At 45.3% G+C, this 23,557-nt stretch overlaps 1 protein-coding gene across 2 annotated transcripts in view; it reads left to right on the top strand.

Annotated features, from left to right (window-relative positions):
• Positions 1–22,372, top strand: part of LOC147688800 (ATP-dependent translocase ABCB1-like) — a 205,898-nt gene extending 183,526 nt beyond the window's left edge. For both annotated transcript variants that reach the window (XM_086941716.1, XM_086941715.1), the window contains exons 26-29: positions 3,722–3,919; positions 4,744–4,950; positions 5,424–5,570; positions 22,090–22,372. In XM_086941716.1, the coding sequence (XP_086797842.1) occupies positions 3,722–3,919; positions 4,744–4,950; positions 5,424–5,570; positions 22,090–22,287 (750 nt within the window). In that variant the 3' untranslated portion in view covers positions 22,288–22,372. The remainder of the gene's footprint in view (positions 1–3,721; positions 3,920–4,743; positions 4,951–5,423; positions 5,571–22,089) is intronic.
• The last annotated feature ends 1,185 nt before the right edge of the window (positions 22,373–23,557 follow it).

Below are 23,557 nucleotides of genomic sequence, written 5' to 3'. Positions count from 1 at the left end.
TTAGGGCACATTGCCTCAACAATCTATGGTAGACAAAAGTGGTAATATCAATTTGGGAAATAACATTGTTATTTGCAGTGGCCTTTTAATCATTAAGTTGTGACATCATAGCTATATTAAAAAAAAAAAAATCATTATTAATAATACTACTACTGACAGTGATGCCACAGTGAAGTATTGTGAGTCATTGTAAACTCATGAATTGTTAATAGGTAATGGACCTGAAGTCCTATGCTTGACAAGAAGAGCTCACCAGTTTCACACTTGGGGCCTGATTTAGAGTTTGGCAAAGAGTGTACTCCCTCGCAAAGGCATCCGCCGAACTGAGGAACGCCCACCAAATTCACAGTTGCACGCACCTTCACTATGTCGCCAGCAGAGACTACCCCCTTGCTGCCACTGATATACACCTATGATAGCGCAACGGAGTAAGGGCCGTCGAAGGTTTCACCATTGGTCTTTAGTATTTGTGCTCACAGTTGGTGATCAAATAATACTTTTCACTGTCCGTCACAGATAAGGGGCAGTGAAAACTCAAACATTGACCTCAACTCTATGGGAGAAACTGCAGATGGGAGAGGTCATTGTTTCTTTTTAAATTTCAAAAACAATATCCAGCTTTAGGATTTTGTTGCTGGCACGGTCTGTCAAAATGTCAATGCATTGATAGGAACCGCAGTGACAGTGGTTTCTGCCAGTGCAAGAGACTGGCATTCCCAATTGAGGGTAATTTGACAAGAGCAATCTCAGCACTCCGAGCTCAAATGCGACACTTCCTCTAAACGTCATGGGCCGTATCGCTCTGGTGAAAATGATTGTGTTGCCCAAGCTGCTCTATTATTTTTCAAATCTCCCACTCTATGTTCTGCCCAAGGTCTTTCGAGAGTTGAAATGGCTGTTCTGGGATTTCATATGAAATAACTGGAGACCGCAAGTGGCTCTGTGGAAACTGTATGCTCCTACTGATCAGGGCGGGCTGGCAGTCCCTAATATGGAACTGTATTATTTGGCTGCCCAACTTCAATGGGTGACAAAATGGCTCGATGGTCAGAATCTGGAGGACACGGCGACCGTGGCACAGCCCTGGGTCCGCTCTCAGATCTGCCACTCGTTTCATCCTGTCGCGAAACTTCCAAGGCCAAAACAACTCCACCTGGGTTTGGCGATACGCTGTTATAAGAGGAGCTTATATCTTACTTTTGCGACCCTTCCATACGCCCCTATCCTGCCACACACCCCTATCCTGCCACTGTGCGGCACACCACGAGGCACACTAGATACGTCGGAGGCAGCCCTGGCGACCTGGCATGCCGCAGGCATAGCCACACTAGGCGACCTTTATAGTGACGGTACGTTACTGCCGTTTGTGACACTAGCTGAGGATGCTGAGTTGTCAGCAGGCCAATTCCTCTTACATACCTCTCTTCTGAAAGCACGATCAGGTGCCTGGGGAAACTTGACGGGGGAACCTCAGACACATATACAACTTCAATACCTCCATGTCATGGGGGTGGGCTCCCACGTGGTGCATTGGTTAGTGGAAGCGCTCCTTACATACACTCTCAAGCCGATGGCACGACTCCTAATCATTTGGGAGATGGATAGAGGCCGGTCATGGTCTGATAAAGAATGGATTGCTGTGGTGATGAGCCCCAAACTCATACCAAGGAATTCCAGATTCAAACTTATACAGACATATCATACAAAAAGCGTATACCTCACCTGACAAGATCAATAGACATTTTCTCACTACCGCCTCTACATGCCCGCACTGCCAGCAGTTAGATGCAGATTTGCTTCACATGCTTTGGGCGTCCGAATCCCTGCAGCAATAATGGCAAGAGGTAGTCACAACACTAGCCACATGCACAGATATGCCCATATCGCTGACATGAGAGATCTGTATATTGGGACTCTATCCCAGATGAAAAAACAATAAGATCACCTCGAGATTCCGGGATCTGGGTCTAATCACAGCAAAAAGATTCATAACTAAAGGATGGAAGCGTGCGGACCCACCAGAGGTGACTGGCTGGAAACTATCACATGTAATCTGGGCGCAAGCGGAGAGTGCGGCGCTACACAGGGAGGAGAAGGCAGGGCTTCGAAAATACCCTATAGTGCAGGGCTGGGACGCCATAGTAATGGCCCTTCAGGGCGGTACTGCAGTGAATGATGAGGATACGCAGCCCGCTGATTCGTAACAGGCATGTCAGTACCAAGCTGCATGATTACGAGAAGCTGTTATGCCCTGACATACGGTCAACCACGCACCCAGGAAATCTCCGATCCATCGCTAGAGGCCACTAGAACCCCACGTGCTTCTGGGAGTGGGGGCGCCCACAGCTGTTTTCATAGCTGCACGCAGGTACATGCTATTGTTTGGCCTCTGATTAGGCGTGCCATGAGATAATGGCGGGTAGACAATAAATCATCATGCTATGATGTGTAACAGCGCCTTGACTCACATAGATTAGATGGTAGTTTGTAGTGTTGTAAGTTTAAGTTTTCACTATTTGTTTATTGGAAAATTATGTCTTATTGGTACCCACGCATGACCTCTCATCACATGTTGTCAATATACATTATGCTATTAATAATGGAGTTCAAGTTGGAACGACAGGTTATTTTTTAATTTATTTTTTATGTGATGGAATAACATATTTATCAGACATTGCGGTACTGACCCAGACAAGTTGGGTCCTGATTATGCTATGTATGGCCTTACATCGGACACAATGGCCATGATATGGCAATGTATGTGAGCAATAGCGCACTGAGATTCCTTCATATGTACACAACATAATGTAAGTGTCTATCAGCAGAACTGTGGTGTTAACATTAGCTCATTTTTTTTGTAATATGCACTGTTGTAAGTCATATGGGCTTCATAATTTTGCAATGGACATCTGAAAATGCTGTATAACATTATGATGCTAGTTATGGTTAATTCAGAAAATACCAATAAAGATATTTAAACAAAAAAATAGACTGGTATTCCCAAAGGACAACCGAGTACTTTAATATGTCTTCGCGATGGAGTAAATCCCATCAGGCCCATAAATACTTATCAATTTATTTTTGGTCACACTTACAACCATGCAGTGGTTCTAAGTATTGTTCTACCTTCACTGAATTGAAACATATATGTGCTGTTTTCAAAACAATTAGTTTACTCCTTCGCAAATACCTAAGTAAAAAAAAAACACATTGTTAATTGCTTTATTGACATATGCAATGATTTCCTGCTAGGAGTCAAAGAGCAATAGAAGGAAAAAATTCAACAATGCCATTGGCAACGATCCTGCGTTACAGTAAATCACCTCTGACAATGTCTTTGACATTTATTACAAACCTAGCAAATTATTGAATGCAGAAGTATCAAAAAATGTTTTATGTTGAAATTCTAAACACAAATTAGTACTGCTTATGGCAAACAGGCTAATAAAGCACCCCACCCCATAAGAAAATGGTAAAGATTGGCAAAAGTGAGTAGCTACTTTTTTTCTCTAGCACTCATGTCTTAGCATTATGCATTAGCTTGAACCACTAAGCATACTAAAATGGAGCCAAGAGAAATTTAAGGTGTGAGTTTCTAGTGACCAACTATTCATAACTTAAATATCCAAATCATATCACAAAACATGTTTAAATCCAGCTTTAGCACTCACTGTAAAAATACAACAGTTAGTCAAGGAATATGTGTGTTTTTTATTTTTAGAATAACTTTGAAGGAAATATAGAATTTAAGGAGACAAAGTTTACATACCCAACAAGACCAGACGTCCAAGTTCTGCAAGGCATCAATTTAAAGGTTGCTAAAGGACAAACGCTTGCACTGGTTGGAAGCAGTGGATGCGGGAAGAGTACCACAATTCAGCTACTGGAGAGGTTTTATGATCCTGCTGAAGGCCAGGTGGTAAGGAACAATGCTATATTGTTTACATACGGTTTATTGAAAAAAGTCCATTAATAAAATCTTTACTGAAGCTGAATATTACTGAAACTTGATAAGCTTTGGGGTAAAATTATTTATTATTAGCATGGTGTTTTCAAAAGGTAAGGACCAACAGACTGCTATCTTTAGTGACTGCGCAGAAACCCACTGCCCTTCAACAAACCGCAAAGGGCACTAGGTAACCTGCAAGCAGGTCCTCGTGCCGCTCCCGCTTGGAGAGTTCTTCTAACCAGCTTCCCCGCAGTCAGCTATCCTCTGCTGCCTGTCTACCTGCTGCTCTTTGTTTGTGACTCCTCTGATTGTTTCTTGCTCTGTTTTGCCTTTTCTGCCCCCTGTTTTCCCTCTTTTGCTCTGTTTTGCTTTTCTGTTCATTTTTGTTGCCCTCTGTATTGCCTTTTCAGCGCACTTGTGTTTCCGCCCTCTGTTTTACCTTTTTCTGCTTGTTTCTTACCTCTACCCACCGCTTCCTTAAGACCTGGCTTTTCAACAGAGACCTCTCACCCCAGCCCCCGAATATTCCCCGGGGTGACAGTAGTGTGCTCTACAAATGCTGATTGATTGACTGAAGCCACATTTTTTTTTAAAAAAAGAGAGTTTTCACCATACACAGAAATGTAAAAAAAGGATTGTGGGCTTCTTTTCTGTGCTACCCTTGTCTTATCAAATCCTACTTTTTTTTAACAATATTGATAACGTTCACGTAAGTATTTTACGGTGACCACATAATTCCAAGGTATGTTGTATATGCACCCTTTTATTTTCTTGACAGTTCCCTTTTTTTCTAGTTTGCAGATGGAATGGACACCAAATCCTTGAATCTGCAGTGGTTCAGGAATCAGATGGGAATTGTGTCCCAGGAGCCTATTCTTTTTGACTGCAGTATTGCTGAAAATATTCAGTATGGCGACAACAGCCGGTTTGTTACCCAAGAGGAGGTGGAAGAAGCAGCTAAATCAGCAAATATTCACAGTTTCATTGAAGATCTTCCAGATGTATGTCCATATTATATTTTCATTGTATTCTATTGTACTCATTGAGCAGCAATAATAATCCTTTCAAGAAATGCTATGGATGCTTGCAAAGTGGTGAGAAGGTGGCTATCTTGGATATCGCTCGGGTAGTCCCTGTTATGAGGTCAGAGAAGAACTGTACGCATGCAGAGCTGCTGAAAGGGAAATTCTGCCTCAGCCTGATTTTAGAGTGGAGTGGTTAGTGAACAGAGCTGGAAACAGGACAATCCTGTTGAGACTTGATTTTAAAAAGGAGTAGCACTTTTAGGAGAGTTTGGGACAGCTAATCACTGCCCTCTAATGATTTCAGAACAGAAGGGAACTTTTTCAGCTGAAATTGAGTTTGTTTTGTTTGGATACTTATTACTTCAGAATAACATCAGTTTTCCTACATTTGTGGATCAGCTGGTCTGTCTCTTTCTCTTCTTGAAATTCTGTTTTGTTTTTAAATGCAGAAATACAACACACGGGTTGGAGATAAAGGAGCACAGCTCTCAGGGGGTCAGAAGCAAAGAATCGCCATTGCAAGAGCGCTTGTTCGAAAGCCCAAAGTGCTACTCCTTGATGAAGCTACTTCTGCTCTTGACACAGAAAGTGAAAAGGTTTGTAATGTCACAGTGTTCTAACTAATAATGCCATTAACTTGTATTAACAGATTAATCAAGCAAGAGTTTATGACTTCAACAGGCAGCAATGCATCCTGGGCAAACTTCATCCTCTACAAGGTCCCATTTTGGAGTACAACTTTTTAAAGGCAGTATTTCAATCCTAAACTGGAAATATATTTTCCCATCTAGAGGTATAATAATGTGATCCCAGTATGGTTCCAGATAAAACATGGTTTTAAATTCATAAGTCTCCAATTAATAAGTGACAAATGCTCGCTCTAACTGCATTTTCGTCTACCCACTGCCAATAATGGGCTTTCAACAGCCTTGGTGTTAAAGGTGAACTTAAGAATGAACTGAGCCAAAAGTCCCCAAGACCAATGGCTACAAGCAACTTTTGAACATGTCTCAGCCATGGTATTTTACAAAGATTTTCTGCAGTCATCCTATCCCTTAATGCGCCACCATAATATGCCAGCTCAGGCTGAAACCACAGCATCCTCCAGAATAACTAAGCCCAATATGTAGGTAATTGCCATTTACCAATTCTAAAATACCGAATTTTACCGATTCGGTATTTCAGAATCGGTAAATGGTATGTAGGTATTGATTCGGTAAATTTTACCGAATCTGTAAAATTCGGTAAATATCGATTCGGTATTTACCGATTCGGTAATTCCCATTCATTGCTATGGGCCTGGAGGCCCATAGGAATGAATGGGAATTTCCGAGTCTGTAAATACCGAATCGGTAATAGGGGGAAGACTTACAAGAGTGGCAGGGTGTCACATTGACACCCTGTTGCACCCCTGAGAAGTACATGGGTGCACATGTGGCACACATGCATGCCCTAAGGGCATGTATGTCTGCCACATGGTACTTTTGGAAAAGCACAAATTTGCTTTTTCAAGATTTTCAATATTTACCACCAACTTTTAGTGCTTGAGTGCTCCCTACATTAAGGATTCAGTACTTTACCGAATATGTATTTTAAGGAATCGGTAATTTACTGATTCCTTAAATTACCGATTCAGTAAATTACTGAATCCTTAAATTTGGCCTCTACATCTCAAATGCTTAATACCGGTAACGGTCGACATTCTGTAATTTCAGCCGTTACCGACCGGTATTGGGCTACCTACATCTGGCCCTAAGTCTGCAATTTGTCTCTGCCTGCCAATGGTCGTTGACCCATGTTCATCATCAAAGGTTTAGAGGGGGTACTGTGCGGTAATTTAAACAAATTCCACAAAAAGCGATTTTCTGCTCATCTTCTTAGCAAGGAAAGGCCAGAGAAACCCCATAATTCTGAACCATAAAACAAAGGCATCAATAGCTTTAGCATCTTAAATTGGCAAAGTAGGAGCAATGGGTTTCGTTCAGGAGCTATTGTACTCCCTGACTATAGCTCCCATTATTTGTTTGTGCTTGAGAGTTAGTAAATCTAGCTGAGGTTTTCATGAAAGGCTCAGGGAGATATTTACTACCAAATATCTAAAGATCTTTACACTATCGAGTGGCACGCCCCTCAGTTCAAGTTTTCCTTTGAAATATCTGTGCTTATTAAGAAATATTATCTTTGTCTTCACACAATTGATTTCCAAACCTCAAAGGAAGCTAAATTCCAAAAAGCGATCTAAAGCATGTTGCAGACCGCTCAGAGTTTTGGAAATTAATAAGGTCATCTGCGAAGAGAAGGATAGGCATCAGTATGTATAGAGGACAGGTAAGAGACCGCATCATTGAGATAAAGTGAGATGTAGCGAAAACAAGGGATGTGCCAGCACACACCCCTGACAAACACCCTTTGTGATAGAGAATCGGTCTGTCACCTGTCTTTGAGAACCCCAGTGGACCTGAGCAAAGTTCCCCATAGGTTCACGGAGAGTGGCAAAAGTTTGTCGGAAAGACCCAGGCTGTGCAAAACTTGCCATAGCCGGTCACGCAGGACCAGATTGAAGGCGGACTTAAGGCCAATGAAGGCAACATATAGTGTTTCTCCGCCATCTGTCACAACTTTCCAATAAAGTAAAAGAAAACAGAAGTTTTGATCAATTGTAGACACCGTCTTTAGGAAACCTGACTGAAAAGGGGAAATAATGGCCTTTTCCTCAATCTATGTCTCAATTTTGCATAAAATCAATCAAAAGTATTCTGTATATAGTTGATCAAACTATCAGCCTGTAATTCAAAGGGACGGATCAATCCCCTTTCTAGGTCTCGCCTAGCGATGTAGCGCATGCGCTGCTTGCCTAAGCGAGGTCTATTGTCACCGCCTAGCTTAGCGAAGCAGGACAGGATGGGTGCACGCGCTATTAAAGACTGAAGACATCAGCTTGGGTGAACGCGCTCTTGGAGACATCAGCTGTGCACGCATACGGCTCGGCTCGTGGCGTTATCACAACGCCTGCTCTCACTATACGTGTGCACATCTGACGGTGCCCGGACATGCCATGTGCAGGCTCACGACGTCTCTTTGAGACAGCCGATGTGCACACTCATGGCGTGGGTCAGCTAACAGTATGGGCGCCGGCAACGTCAGCATGGAGCCTGCTGCAGCTCAGTGTGGTTCCTGTTTCAATTAGCCTGCTCTTTCGTCGATCACGGTCTGTTGCACGCTCCCGTGATATACCCCACACGTGAACACTCCCGCTTACGGTGAGCACCAGCACACATGCGCACTTTAGATTTAGGTTGTCTGTATCCCTACGCATGATGGAAGTGGCCGGACCGTGGACGCAAAAATACAAATGCCTCAGTTGAACACTTAAATAGGGATCAGCTAGGGTAGGTGTAGAGCGGCGCAATAGTGTTACATTACCATCACTGAGTACAGCGGTAGCGTTAGCTTGTTAATGTTGCCATGGTGCCCTCTCGGAGTCAGCCCTTATGCTCTGTTCTGCACCTTGCAAAGCTGGCGAATGCTCGGTATGCGCAAGATTGATTTGCACGTTCAAATCAACAGAAACATTATTTGTTTACTTACATTTCCTTGATGATAATAGTTTCTAATGCGTGCATCTGTGTATTGCTCCAAATCGGGTGTAACTTGGGCAAGCTTTAAAAAAAATGTACAACAATAGCGACTTTGTACCAGCATGACAGGATTTTTGTCCCTTTTTTCATATTTACTTTTGCAAAAACTTGCACAGACCGCAGATAATATCAGGACTGAAAAAGAAGAAAGCTTGGGAGAGGATGTTGTCTGACAGCTAAAACTGCCGACTTTGGTGCTGGAAACTAAGGTTCGAGCCTCTGGGTTGACTCCACATCCTGTGGTTCTGGGCAAATCACCGGTTCTCCCCGTGCCTACCCAAAAAACAAATAAATCATTGTTAGAAACACTCCAGCATCTTTAAATGGAACTGTCTCCAAAAGTATGTTTTGGCAGCCAAGGGGGTCGGGCTGGGGGGTCACAATAGATTCATCATGTTGCACCCAGTGGACATGTATGGAGAGGGTCCAGTTTGACTATCAAAAAGTCAGAGTTTAAATATAATAGTAGGTCATGGGGAGGGCCACTGGAATTATGCAATCCTGTGTTTGCTGCTTCTGCTTTATTTTGCATAATTATCCCTCATCTGGTGCATAATCTGTAGATAAATTGTTTCTTACTCAAAAGGATCAAAGCTTACTGAAAACTCTCTAGGTGGTTTCCTCCCATAATTTGTACAATAAACCAAAAATAAGACAGTATCTGCTTGAAAAACACATTAAGCAGCACAATCGTGGTCACACCTGACAACAAAGGGTCCAAAAGACTTAATTCGGTCACAGTGTAGTTTAGATCCATACCTATTTGAGCTAAGACTGGCGGCAATTCAACGACCTTGGTCCATTTGAGCCATCGCATACCAGTTGTTGATATCACATTCCTAGTTGAAGCTGATGATGAACAGTCCGTTCTTAATTTGGGGCAAAATGAATTCATGGAGAGACTCAATGGATTATGATCTCTCTTAATCCTATTTATGACAGACATATCAATGCGAAATGACCAAAGAAAGAGGTCTAGAAAGGATGTAATCAATATGACTAGAATGGAGTACGTAGTTAGTTATATATGCAAGCACCAAGACCATCAGGGACTGTTCTGCCTTTAGTGGCTCTAAAGCCGACATGTAATGTTGGCACTTTCAATTGTAAAGCGGCCTCTGTTCACCTCAATACTGGGGGTATATCGAGCTTTAGTACACCACCTCATACCTCAACTTCATTACTTGCATCACTAGAGTCCTCATTATCTAAGGGCTCAAAGGTGGTGTTAAAATACCCCCTAGAATCAAACCTGGATAAGGAGTGCGGGCTGACAGGAGGTCCTCCAGGGCCGTGATTGTATGAGTTCTTAGTCCACCCCTAGAACCTCTGGAACATAAATATTAAATATATCAATATCCAATGGCCCCCCACTTTCAGCCACAAGGCAGATAGCCAAAATGGCTGGTGTGTCAGTGTTGAGCAATTGGATTTCACAATCCAAAGCCATTCTAACCCAGATGGTAAGAATCCCCCCCCAGAGGGCAAGAATACAATAATTCAAATAACCAAGTCTGAGAACAGGTTCAGCACTCCAGGTTTCTTGGAACAGATGTCATATTGCTCAATAAGAATGTTCCTATCAGGAGGAATGATTTTGGATTTCAAGCCAGCGATGTTCCAAAATAAGTAGCCCATTATTGGCCCTGGAAGGTTTTCTAAGGTTGTGTTGGTTAACTGGCACCTGTTTGACTTTGTTAGGAAGACCTGTGCTAATAGGTTAACCACCTACCTTCTGGCCATCAGTATCTGGGGTGATCGTATGATGGTCACCAGGTCTTGAAGGCAAAGAGTGTGATGTAGGAAATAACATTTCAGATACTAGAGAAGATGTATTTAAACATGGGCCAGTAACTGCATTTCTGAGTGCTTCAGAGTGAGCTCTCTGTCTAGCTAGATCTGAGTCAGATTCTGGGGTAGCCAAGTGGTGAGCATGATTCCCACCAATAATACTAACGGGTGGCTGTTAATCCACCATCCTGAGTGAAGAGTTGGCTCGTAAAGAATTAAAAAGGCTACCTCTGTCACTAGGTCAGACAGAGGGATAGCATGGCCCCTGCCAGGAACCATTTGCTAAAAGTGTCTTGAATTGAAGTCCTAATGTCCAGAGCTACTAGATTGTCAACTATTTTGTTGAATGTGTATTAATGCTTTTTAAAACTGAGAGGGTAATACTTTTAATTGCTATCTAGTGTGTAGTGTATAGTAGTGTGGCTCACTGGTTAGAGGCGGCAGACCCGAGAGCAGAGGACGGCCCGGGACCAGGGTTCGATTCCCGGCGCGGCAGGTTTCTGGACCAGGGTCAGCGGACTCGATAATTCTCTCGCCTCGGTGCCCACTCTGATCAGCGATCACACTCGGCAACTCTGGGCATTAGCTTGCCTCATCTTCACTAACGGCTCCACCAGACCGCCGGGGATGCCTGGTCTCACCCTGGAGATACCCATTAAGGGACCATCTCTCAGGGAAACCAGGAAGGGTTTCGCAGCGGTCGAAGCGCCTTGGGACCCTACGGGTAAGTAGTGCGCTATATAAATGCCTATACATTTACATTTACATTTACATACTATCTGCACTTACCTGGGAATCTCGCCCGCACCCCGGTCCGTCACTGCAAGTGGCGTTTGAACCGAGGGTAAACTTGGGCTATCACGCTCTGACATACTTCCGGGGGACATTGCTACTTCCAGGTGGTTAGCGGGCTAGTTCTTAGCCCTGCTCACCCTATTTAAACTAATGGCAGAACGGACGCGCAGCGTGCGCGCCACCGGCAGGCCAAAGGCAAGCCAGTCTGCGCCTGTCCGCGCCAGTCCAGGGCCAAGGGCACAACCCCTGCAAAATTTTCCAATGAATTACCCAGTATATATTACTCACATGAGGAACTTTACAAACACATGGTTAATACAAAATGTCTACGTCTAGACCCGCAGCAGGAGATTAAGCAGTTTGAGCACTGTCAGTTGTCACTCTCATATTCAAAAGTTTGATTTCCAAAATCGGAGTACACTCCACCTGTTAAGAAGGATGTAAAGGTCCTAAACGCGATGCTACTCAATACAAGATCACTAGTGAAGCACAATACAGAAATGGCAGAACTGAGGTAGCATTCATAATGGAGACCTGGGCAGGTGGAGCTTCAGGAGTAGATATCTCACTGGCGCTTCAAGGGGGATATTCAATTATTAGGGCAGACAGAACATGGAAGAGAGGTAGGGGTTGGCGATTATCTTTAAAGAAGAACAGCACATAAAGGGGTCAGGAGCAGATAGCTCCCACAACTGCGACCTACTTTCCTTTCAGATTGCACTAAACAACAATAAAACTCTAAAAGGGCTACTGCTTTACAGACCACCTAGGACGCAAATGCCACTGCTGGATACCCTTAGTCCAATCTTAGAATCTAGTTTGGATGGTCCTGACTTTAAATTTCTTGGTGATTTTAATTATCACCTAGAAAGACTTGCAGACAACAATACAGCCTCATTGGTCAATGTTCTGACTTATTGTTCTCTGGATCAACTAGTTAAACTGGAAACACATGTAGCAGGTCACACTATGGATGGGATTTTTACATCTAATCCCAATCTTAAAATTGACACAATATTACCAGTCCTGTGGTCGGATCATAAAGCCATCCTGTTTACTATAACTACAGAGCAGGGACAGCCACATCACAGAAAAGAACATAGGCTGGTCACCTACCAGGACTGAGATAACATTGATGTCCCACTGTCACAGGAAATACTAGCAAAGAGTAAACCAGAACTAATACAGAATAGTAATGTACCAATGGACAGGCTCTGTGCCTTGATCAAGTCAGCAGTCAACATTGCAGCCCCTATAAAAAGTTGCATCTCCGGGAGGAAAAATGCATCAAAAGCATGGTTCACAGATTCACTAAGGGCACAAAAATAAACATGCAGAAGGGCAGAAATGAAATGGAGAACCAATTACGACCAAGATCAGAAAAGAGAGTATGCATGAGCACTGGCGGACTACAAAAAATTGCCTATTAGGGAAAAAAGCTAATATTATATTAATAAAATTAATGAGACTAAGAACTCCAGCAGGGATCTCTTCCTTACGGTAAAAAAACTGGCAAATCTTCCCACTGCAACACAGATGGAAAGCAGCATAATGTTATGAAATACACTTGGGCAGTTCTTTGTTTACAAAGTTACCTCAGTATATGAATCCTTTAAGAGTACTAACAAGAAAGTCACCTCAAGATATGAACCCTCTATGAGCACTAATAATATTAAAGACTCAGTTAAACAAAATAAACTAGATTTGGATGTTCCAGTTAAAACAAGATTGTTTCAGACCTCCATCAGAACAAATCAACCTGGTGGTAAAGAAGATTAAATCGAGGGGACCAGTGGACCCTTGCCCACCCAAGGTGATGCACATATTCCCAGAATTAATAAGTGAACAATTAAAAATCGTATTCACAGAAATAATTCGGTCAAGTCACTTTTCAGATACATGGACAATGGCGTCAGTGCTACCACTCTTAAAAAAGGCACCTTGGACCCAAAACAACCCAGTAGCTATCGGCCAATATCGAGAATCCCTTTTCCAGCTAAGGTATTTGAAAAATTACTCAATAACCAACTAGCAGAATTTACTGCTGCAAGTAACTTTCCGGACCATTCACAATATGGGTTCAGGAAGGAGCATGGAGCAGAAACTGCATTAGTACTGGCAGCAGAGGTACTCAGGATGATATTAGATGCCAGAGGGAAGGCCGCCCTGATTCTATTGGATCTCTCAGTGGCCTTCAACACTGTGAATCATGATATACTACATGATCAACTAGTAGATCTAGGACTCCATGATTCTGCACTCTTGCTAATGGACTCCTTTTTAAAAGAGAGATCCTTCTCAGCAAAAATAGGCGAGTGTACATCTGACCTTTTTAAATCACCCCGTGGAGTACCTCAGGGATCCTCCAAGAGCCCCACACTTTTTAATATTTATGTTGCCCCTTCGGCAGAAATTATAAGGCATTATGGATTCATGCCAGTGTTATATGCCAATGACACCCAAATAGTGGTGTCAGTTACAGGCAGAGTTGAGGAAACTGCTGTGCGTTTCAATGACTGCATGACACAGGTCGGTAGATGGATGCAGTCAAACTGCCTGAAGCTAAATGGGGACAAAACTGAGGTTATGCTTTTAGGAGCCGGGGCAGATTTCTGGTCGCCCAGATGCTGGCCGGATAGTCTGGGTGATTGCCCAAAACCTGTGAACAAGGTCAAAAATCTGTGAGTCATTTTTGATAATAGACTAACTTTTAATGATTAGATAAATAACCTCACGTCTACCATGTGGTATATATTCAAAATGTCCATACATTCCTCAAGAATCATGCAAAACATTGGTGACGGCACTGGCTTTGGCCAGATTAGATTATGGCAATGCCTTATACTCAGGATTACAAGTCCAACACTTAGCTAAGTTCCTAGATCTGAACCAGTTGGTCATAGATTGAGTACTCTCCATTGGCTTCCCTTTGGGAGAAGGATCAGGTTTAAATCGTTGTGTCTGGCCTATAAAGCCTTACATGGGACGGGACCACAGTTTCTAAGAGCCCACATGAAATGGTACGTACCGGCTAGAAATTTGAGGTCAGTCCACTTAAAAACCCTGCAAACTCACAGAATCAAGCAGGTAATGTGGGGAGGGAGAAGCTTTTTGCATCGGACTGCCAAGGATCGGAATCTTTTACTCATCACGATAAAATGTAGCCCCTCGTGGATGCACTTCAGGAAAGCCTTAAAAACTTGGCTTTTTAATGCCTAGATGAAGCACATGTGACCAGATTTTCTTTCACATTGGACACAGCGCCAAGACGCCCATGGGCAATCGCGCGCTTTAGAAATATTAAATCAAATCAAACCAAGAATTTAGACCTTCAAGTCAATTCAAGATGATCATATGGACAATGAGAAACAGTCATCTATTTTACACTAATAATGTTGTCATGAATAATAGATCGGGAGCCCCTTACATGACGAATCCAATGTATTGCCTTATCGTTTAGAGATTCTTCCCCTTCATAGTGGGACTTTTGCAGTAGTTTGGGTACATTGACCTGTATCTGCGAAGTTACACTAGTTTTAACAGAATAGGGCTTCATGGGCCTAGATTAAGCATGGGCGAATTTTGCGGATCTCGCGTTCGCGAATTTTGCGGATTTGCGGATTCGCAATCTGCAAAATCCGCGAATTCCCGCGAATTTGCGGATTTTTTTTTTTTTCGTGTTCGCCCGTGTTTCTGCCAGTTCGCGAGGGTTTTTACAATTTCGCAATTTGCGAACTTACCTGTCGGGTCGCAAGTTTTGCGAACTTGTTGTTTCTACGTGTCCAGCCTGTTTAGGACACTCTTCTTCATCACTGCCACTCTCTGTCACCACTGCCACTCTCTGACTACTCATGCCACCCTCTGGCCCACCCATGCCACCCTCTGTTTCATCACCACACCCTCTGGTTGTCCAGTGTACATTATTTTCGGCAAAGCAAAGCACACCTTCCCTGCCTCAAGTGACCTGAATTAATTTGGGGCTGATTAATGTGTCACAGAATATTTTTTTAGCTGGCACCTGCTTCCTTAGTGCGCCCTGATTAGTGATCTTTTGCACTTGCTAAGTGCTTTCATTGTTGCAAAATTAGTTACAACACCTGCCCTGCCCCAACTGACAATAATGAATTAGGGGCTGATTAATGGATTTTAACTTCCAGCCTGGCTCCTGCTTGTCTCCCTTAGCTGTAATTCAGGACCTTTGTGGCATATGTGTAACTATTCTGAGGTTCAGAGCAGGGTCACATAATAGTTTCAACTGGCAACTGAACTCTGGAGGGGCCCCTCAGGAAGCACTACAGGAAATGGCTACTAATGATGAGCCTGAACTTTTGAACCTGGTAAGTAGTTACTTTCAGTTTTGCTAAAATCGTATTTCTGCAATTTTGCACTTATTCGCGGGGCGCGAACTCACGCAAACTCACGCGAACAGTGCGAGCAAAATCCGCTGCTCGCGGATTTGCGGATTTTGCGGGAGATTCGCGAATCTCGCGGATTGCGAATTTCCCGAAAATCCGCAAAATCCGCGAGCGGAACGGATTTTCCGCCCACACCTAGCCTAGATAGAACAAAGGGTTGGTCAGAAATAGACAAAGAGATAGGAAAAGAGTTAGAACATATCAGAGGAAGGAGCCACCACCTGATTAGAAGAAGGGACAGATATGAGAAATAAGCAGAGGTAGTGTGCAGATTTCCAGACCTCCAGTTTCTATGTTAACTACTTTTGCATGTTTTAATGACTCAATCAGGGAGCAAACCAGTGATTTTAGAACCCCTTCTTAATTTCTTAGTTCAGCAACTAGGAGATGGAGGCACATTAGTTGACCTAAGTATATCTCCACATTTATTGGGAACATCTTGATCACTTAGAGCTTCAGATAAAACAGCAAATCAATTGCTACATATTAATGGATCCTCAATTGAAGCTTGTGATGGTGTATCAGGAGCCAGGTCAGTCAAAAATGTTTATGTTAAACTTCCGGGATATCTTTTTTTCCCCCTCTGGCTACTCACACCCTTGGAGGGAGGAGTTCTAATCGCTGAGGAGCCTTTATCAGTTGGTGCAGATGTTAGAATAACTTCACAATTGCCCAGTAAGGTGTCGATTCTATCTAGCTCACTATTGATGCCTGCATTGTTTCCTTTTCTTTACTTTCTTAAGCCCCAACCCAGCCCCCCTGTCTGCTGCTATTCTTTTCCCCATCACATACAAAATCAGGACATGATAATATAGACCTACATTTTAACACCTTCACAGGATTTCGGGCTCTGACATATGTGGACGGGCCCGGGCGTGGCCCGCACAGTGGGAGTACCACGTTGCCTATGAGGCACCGGTGGGTAGAGGAGACAGCAGCGGGTTGTGGGAGTTGTGTTTTCTCCCCAGCGACAGCTCTCCCCCTGCAGAGCTGAAGTTGAGGTGCCTTTGTGGTGGGTGAGGTCAGCTGGGAAGAGTTGCCCCTCCACCGGCAAGGAAAGTCCCGGTGTTCTCACACAGCACGAACGCAGCAAAAGCAGTTCAGTAACATGTTAATGGGTCAGTTAGTTTGTGTGTGCTACAGCCCAAGAGACCATTTTGCGGATGCCAGGGGTTTTGATTTTGCGAATTGGCCTGTTTGCAACTGCAAAACTGCTTTAGTTCATCTGACCCTAAGGTGCTAAAAAGCAGCAAGTGGCCCTGGAGGAAAATGGAGGAAGTAGTAGTTATAACATTTTATACTTTCCAGTCTCCCTAATGAACAATAAATCACTTATTGCACTGACTGTGGGCTGAAGCACTTGGAGGCTCGTCTTAGAAGACATGGACCTTCTGCCACTTTACTGAGCTCTTAGGTTAATTGCAGAGACATGGGGAGGAGGGGGGCTTCGAGAGAGAAAGCAAGGGAAGGAAGAGGAAAAAACGCCCATAGGGAGAGGAGACAAACACAGAGAGAGAGTGGATGGTGTAAGGTCGGGCCTTAGGCCCTCATGCTAATAATAACTGCAGACACAGGACACACTGCTTACTGGGTGCAACTGGCCCAGAGCACGTGCGCTCTGCCACTTTTATTATAGCTGTGTCACCTGACCAGTGACGTCAGTGGTGGGTGGGTGTTTAGTGTAATTACATTCTGAACACTAGAATGCTGACTGTGACTCTGGGTCACTGCATCCCTCCCAAAATTGGTGAAAATCAAACCAAACAGGAAATGTTCAAAACCCTGTGGGGAAAAGAAAAACACCAAAAATATAACATTGGACTCATGATTTCAAACGAGTCTCTTTGGCTGCTTGCAGGCCCCAGGCAGTGTAGTTCCTGCATCCAGGACCAACAGTTCTCTGTGGCACAGTTTGAAGCTGTTCGGCGGGTTCATTCTTTGTCTGTGCTGTCTGGACGTTGTTCTCAGCCCTGCCTTTACTTCGCTCACTTGGTGACGATGGGTAGTTGGAGAGAGAGATGGATGATATGGGTGTTGGTTGTCTTCTGGCTTCTTGTCTCCATTCTGGTTTTGTGATGTTTCCGGGCAGGCTTCAATGTGTCTCAGGTGAAGAGAGTAGGTGTAAACATCCTGCTCATTAGGATGCCCCTCTCGCCGGTGTTCTTCTCTCACAAGATGTCCGGGAGGACCTCTTTGCCAGGCTTCTACTGGACTGGTGTTTCCGGTTGTGTTGCTCCACCATAGCCTTCAGACCGTGAGCAGGGCGCTCCACGAGCCTCACCGTTGTGTACTTGTTCCACCTGAAGGTTGAGTTGTCGACTCTTTACCTTGCTCGCGAGGCTTTCATCCCTGTGGGTCCTGTAGACACGCATCTGTAGATCTGTCTCCCATGCGGGACTTGCTGCCACCAGAGTCCCTTGAGGCCTCTGATTCTTGGGTTGCCACGGGCTGGTGTGAGGTGGTCAGTTCCTCAGCTTCCGGATGCCTGAGCACTCTCGCCATCCAATCTTCCGCTCCACTCTAGAGGTAGATGTCGCCAACAGTCTAGCTTGCTTTATTCTGCGATCGCCATGTGGATGGATGGCTCGTAAGTAGCTGTCTTTGATCTGCACTGCCGGTGCTCTTGCCAGGCCTTGTCCTCCAATGCACTCAGGTGTTCTAGGGCCTGTCACCTTCCTTCTTTCCCGCAGTGGCGGCTTCTTGCAGTGGCAGGTGCCACTCTAATTTCTCCTTCCTTCTTTTCTCAGTGGCGGTGGCCACTCGGATTTCTCCTTCCTTCTTTTCTCAGTGGCGGTGGCCACTCTGATTTCTCCTTCCTTCTTGTCTCGGTGTCGGTGTGCCTTCTCCTCCCTCTCGCGACGTACCCTGGCCCAATCTTCTTCATCTACTCTGGCCAGGCTTCCCCATGCAGGGCGCGCACTCCACACGGGTCTTCCTGGTCTTGTCCTAGTCCTAGGACACTATCTTCTTGTCACTCAACTCCCAGGGTTAGCGTCGCGACCTAGACTTCTCTTTCAGTCGCTTCCATTACTTGTGAAGTTGAAGTTTGTTGGTCCATGTTCACGGACCGCGCCTTGGCTGAACTTCTTGGACCTTGTGTTGGTCCCTTCTGCCGATCTCTGGCAGGTAGGCTTCTTGGTGCGACCATCTGGCTGGTGGACTTCTTGGTGCGACCATCTGGCTGGTCGGCTTCGTGCTTTGTGACCAGGCTGAGTGGTCCGGTTGCTCTTATGTTGAGTTTGCCATGCTGCGGGTTGTCTGCGCAACCATTTTTCTTTCCATAGCAGTTAGATTACTTTGGTGCGCATCTGGGTGCGCTCTTCGGTTGTTCCTGTGACTGCTGCTTTGGGCTAGTGCTGTTTGCACTGCTGCACATTTGTGTCATGTGCCTTCGCACTTCCTAGTGCCGGGTTTTAGAACAACAGTTGGTTCGTGTGGGGTTGCTCCTACTTTCGCCATACTGCTGCAGCGATGGCCTGTGGCCATCAGGCATCGCTGTACCTTTGTCTGGTGTGGCGTGAGTGCTTCTGGAGTATTGATTTTGGAGGGTTGCGTCACCACTCTGTTGACCTTCTTCTGGTCTTACTACTTCTCTGCGTTGCTGGTTGCGATCCTTGTGAACATCTATGGGCGCACTTGCTGCGTGCTTTTGCATTTCTTCTGAGGAGTTCTTGCACTCCTGTTCCTGGGGTGTTCTTTGTTCTTCTGGCGCACTCCTGCACCATCGCTTTTCATCTTCTCAGGCTGTTTGATGAACTTGGCGGCGTTCCGGTGTGGCAGTGTCCTTGCGCACTCTTCACGCGCTCACCGTTGCCTTTCTTTCTTTTCCCCTGGTGGTAGGTGTCCTTTCTATCACGTGCTGTGGTAGTGTTGCCCTTCTTTGGTTCCCTTCTCCTTGGGAGTAGCCACCTGCCAGCAGGTGGTTCTCTATCAGTCTCTGGGCATCCCTTGTGTGGGCCATGCACTCTTGCCTGTGTGTTTATTTTCCTTGTTGTAGGCTTGTTTTCTTGATCTGCTGCAATACTTGTGAATGCCCACTATATGGCAGTGTTGCTTTGATCATTACAATCATGCATTTCTTGGATGCAGCTCTGTGGTTTTGTCGTTCTGGGATTTTCTTCAGTTCCCCCAGACGGGGCTGCGGGTGCTGGGCTGTGTGTTGCGTGGGCACAGGTGGCGCTGCAGCCACTCTGGCCTCACCGGTGTGATGGGGTAGCGGACGACCTGTGGGAGGTGCTGCCTCCTAGTTGCAGGCTTCGTCGATGCCTGCTAAGTTTTTTACTTTGCCTCTGGGCCTTAATTGTGAAAGTGGGGGGGGGGGGGGGGGGGAACAGTCTCTTCGAGTTCCCTCTGTAGTGGATTCTTCCTCAGCTTGGTGGCACTTGACTTTTGGCTCCCGCGGCCTGCATGCGCTGTGGGGAAAGGGGTGTTGGCGCTGTCCTCGGTGGCGCTACTTTCCTGCCGCCCTGTCCTCACTTTATCCCCTTCCTAGTTGGGCACCTGCACGGGAGGGCTCCGCTTGGCGTATTCGTGCCAAGCAGCACTCTGCACGATGCGGGCGCTTCTTCGTCTCCTTCACCCCACCACGGCAGCTTCACAGCTCACACGCTGCGCGGCGGGGTAATCAGTGCAACTTAGACCGGGGGCAGCGAGGTGGGCTCTCACTGGCCTGAGCATTCTCTGGGGCACTTGCTGGCAGCCGCCATAACCTCCATTCTTGCCAGAGCGGGTGGGCTCCACTTGCACTACGTTCCCACCCGGCAGCTTTCCACACGCTGCGGGCGCTTTTCATTTTAAGTTCATTCACCCCGCCGCTGCAGCCTCACACCACATGCGCTGCACGGCGGGAAACAGGGGACACTGCAGGCAGACGGTTGGTGGGCTCCGCTGGTCTTGCTTCACTAGGGGGGCAGTCATAGCCGGCGCCGCTCACTCTGTGGGGCACAGTCAGTGTTCATAGCGGTTGGGCTCTGCTTTATAGTGTTCGTGGCGGCGCTAGCTAGCGGCCGCCATTATCGCCGCTCGGATCGTTGCGGGTGGGCTCCGCTTCCGATGTCGGCATGTGCATGAGCTCACCTTCGGCCAACGGGCCACTCTTGCCGCACAGGTGGGCTCCGCAAAGGCTTCGCCATTGGTGTGGCTGAGTCGAGGCCGACACGGGTGGGCTTCGATTGGCCGCTCTTCTCACGGCGGGGTCTCTGTCCTGCGGGTGGGCTCCGGTCGGTCCGCACTTTCCCCTCGGGGCTCCGCCATGGCAGGGCGGGTCACAGCAGGCCTGAGAGGTGCGGGGTGGGCTCCTGGTCACCTTCTCATTCTCCTCCAGGCCCTGGGCTCGTCACATGCCCCGCAGGCCTCTCGGTGGCCGGCTCTGTTTCCAGGGGGTGTGCCGTCGAATGCAGGCAGCTCTCTTCCCCTTTTCCATTAATTTTTCTTTTAGCTGCGTGGCTAGCGTCCGCCCTCGTCGCCATTGTAAGGTTGGGCCTTAGGCCCTCATGCTAATAATAACTGCAGACACAGGACACACTGCTTACTGGGCGCAACTGGCCCAGAGCATGTGCGCTCGGACACTTTTATTATAGCTGTGTCACCTGACCAGTGACATCAGTGGTGGGTGGGTGTTTAGTGTAATTACATTCTGAACACTAGAATGCTGACTGTGACTCTGGGTCACTACAGATGGTTTATTTGGGGAATTTCTTTCCAGGGCTGCTTTTTGTTTCCCTAGTCTGGCCCTGCCTAACCCTTCCTAAATGCATTTACATAATATGTTATAAACCACTTCAATTGAACCAGCTGGGGTTGAAAGATCATTCAATATATGACTGATGAGGAGCAGAGCCTTTCGACTTTATATACCAGGCTCGGTTGTATCTGCATATACAAGACTCCTAAATAAAAGTGTATCAGGAACTATCCAAAATAACAGGCGCTTCCATGCAAACATATATCCTGATAGCTCTAGTATTATAATTTAATACATAATATTTGACGTTTAAAATTGAAATAGAAAGATGTTGGTAAAAACATTTTCCATGAGAACGTCACAGTCAATTATGAATCTACAGTTAGTTTAGAATATTTGTTGTCCTGGGTTTTATAATGTAGAAGGTGAAGCTGGCATGGATGTAACAATGGTGCTTTTATGGAACCTTCCAAACAGAGATCGGCATTCTGTATCACTATACTGCTTTGAAAGTCCAATTTAAATGACAAAGTTTAAAAAACAGAGCAAAAGTCTAACTCCTTGCTTTATTAATTAATAATGCCCTATCTCTGATGTCACTTGAGATTGTAAATGTGATTCTCTTCACTCGTTAGAGTTGTATAGGCTTCCAATTTTAGCTACTACATTTTCAATGCATAATTTCTGGGAATTATTATCCAAATGAGGATATGATCTATAGTTGAAATGGATGCCAAATAAAGTTTCTCGACAAGTCACAAAATTGACAAGGTTATATCTTTGCAATTTGCAGGTTGTACAGAAAGCCCTTGACAACGCCAGACTCGGCCGGACCTGCATTGTCATTGCTCACCGACTGTCGACTGTCCAGAACGCGGATATCATTGCAGTATTTCAGAATGGAAAAGTGGTTGAGCAAGGCACCCACAACGAGCTGCTAGCAAAGCAAGGCATATACTATGAACTTGTAAATGCCCAGGTGTCCCATTAGCAACGATTACTATATATGTACATATTTATATTCTTGTTATATTTGAAGTATGTGACTATTTTTTGCAATAAAATCTGGAGTGAAACCTGTGTGTAAATGAATTACCTCTCAACAGACCATCTAAACATTTTCTTCCATAACCTATGCTGGATCATGCAGCATTAATACTTGTAGTAAGGGACTTTAAGAAATCATGAAACGACAAATGAGCAATATTAACATTCATGGAACTAGACCAAACGCTTTGGCATTGCCAGAGCATCAGATGTGTCATGGACACCTACCAGCTCGCTCATTTTAAGATTTCATTTCAGCAGCAACTTGAAATTAAAAGGCTACCATTGCGCATCACACACGAGTCGCTTAAAATTATATAACAAACGCCACATTATCACCAACTCAATCTCGCTTTTATAGACTTTAGAAAAATAAAATAAACCATCAAACTACAACATTCTCTCAAAACGTTCAGAAAAAACAAGTTTAACGTTTCTATATGGGTTACTGTAATTATTGGGTGGAAGAGTTCAGGTTGGTAGTCCATTGTTGGCGGGACAGTAAAGAAGTGGTAGAATATTGCTTTCACTGCAGGTGTGGTGATGTGGGTAGTCACACGTTGCTGATCATAGCAGTTTGGTTTTGGTAGTGCTGTGTTGATGGTGAAAATGTGGATCTGGTTGAGAGAAGCGCTGTGCTGGTGAAAGCAGAGCAGCTTTGGGTCTTGGACTGTAGTACTGGTTGCTGGTAATGCTTTGCTGTAGCATGTCAGGGCAGTCATACAGGGAAAGTGGTGAGATGATTTGAGGTTGTAGTTCAATTCTATTGGGAGTAGGTTAGATCTAAGGTGGTAGTATGATGCAAGAGGCAAAGTTTGGGTCTGGAAAGTGATAATGTGGTCCTGACTGATAGTTGTTCTGGAGGTCACTCAATCAAGTGGTTTATCGAGCGTGACTACCCACCCGTAAGGGTCTCAAGGTGCTGGGGGTGGACTGCTGGTCAGTCGAAGGCACTGTGATTCAGTCCAAGAGTCAGGTCCTGAACTGAGGCAGTGACGATGATTGCCTGAGGTGGGGAGAAAGGGTATTCCAGGTCTTTGCTGCGAGGTAGGAGAAGGATCTTACTCTGGTTGTGGTCTTGCAGATACATATCACAGTAGGCAGGGCCAATTGGGCAGAGCAGAGGTCTGTGGTGGGTGCATGGAATGTGAGGCGGTGGTTGAGGTGTGCAGATCCCACTTCATGTAGGACTTTGAAGGCATGCGTTCCAAGCT

This window comes from Lissotriton vulgaris, chromosome 10 (assembly GCF_964263255.1).
Source record: "Lissotriton vulgaris chromosome 10, aLisVul1.2, whole genome shotgun sequence".
In the NCBI taxonomy this organism is placed as follows: Eukaryota; Metazoa; Chordata; class Amphibia; order Caudata; family Salamandridae; genus Lissotriton; species Lissotriton vulgaris.
This window is presented reverse-complemented; position numbering and strand designations above follow the sequence as displayed.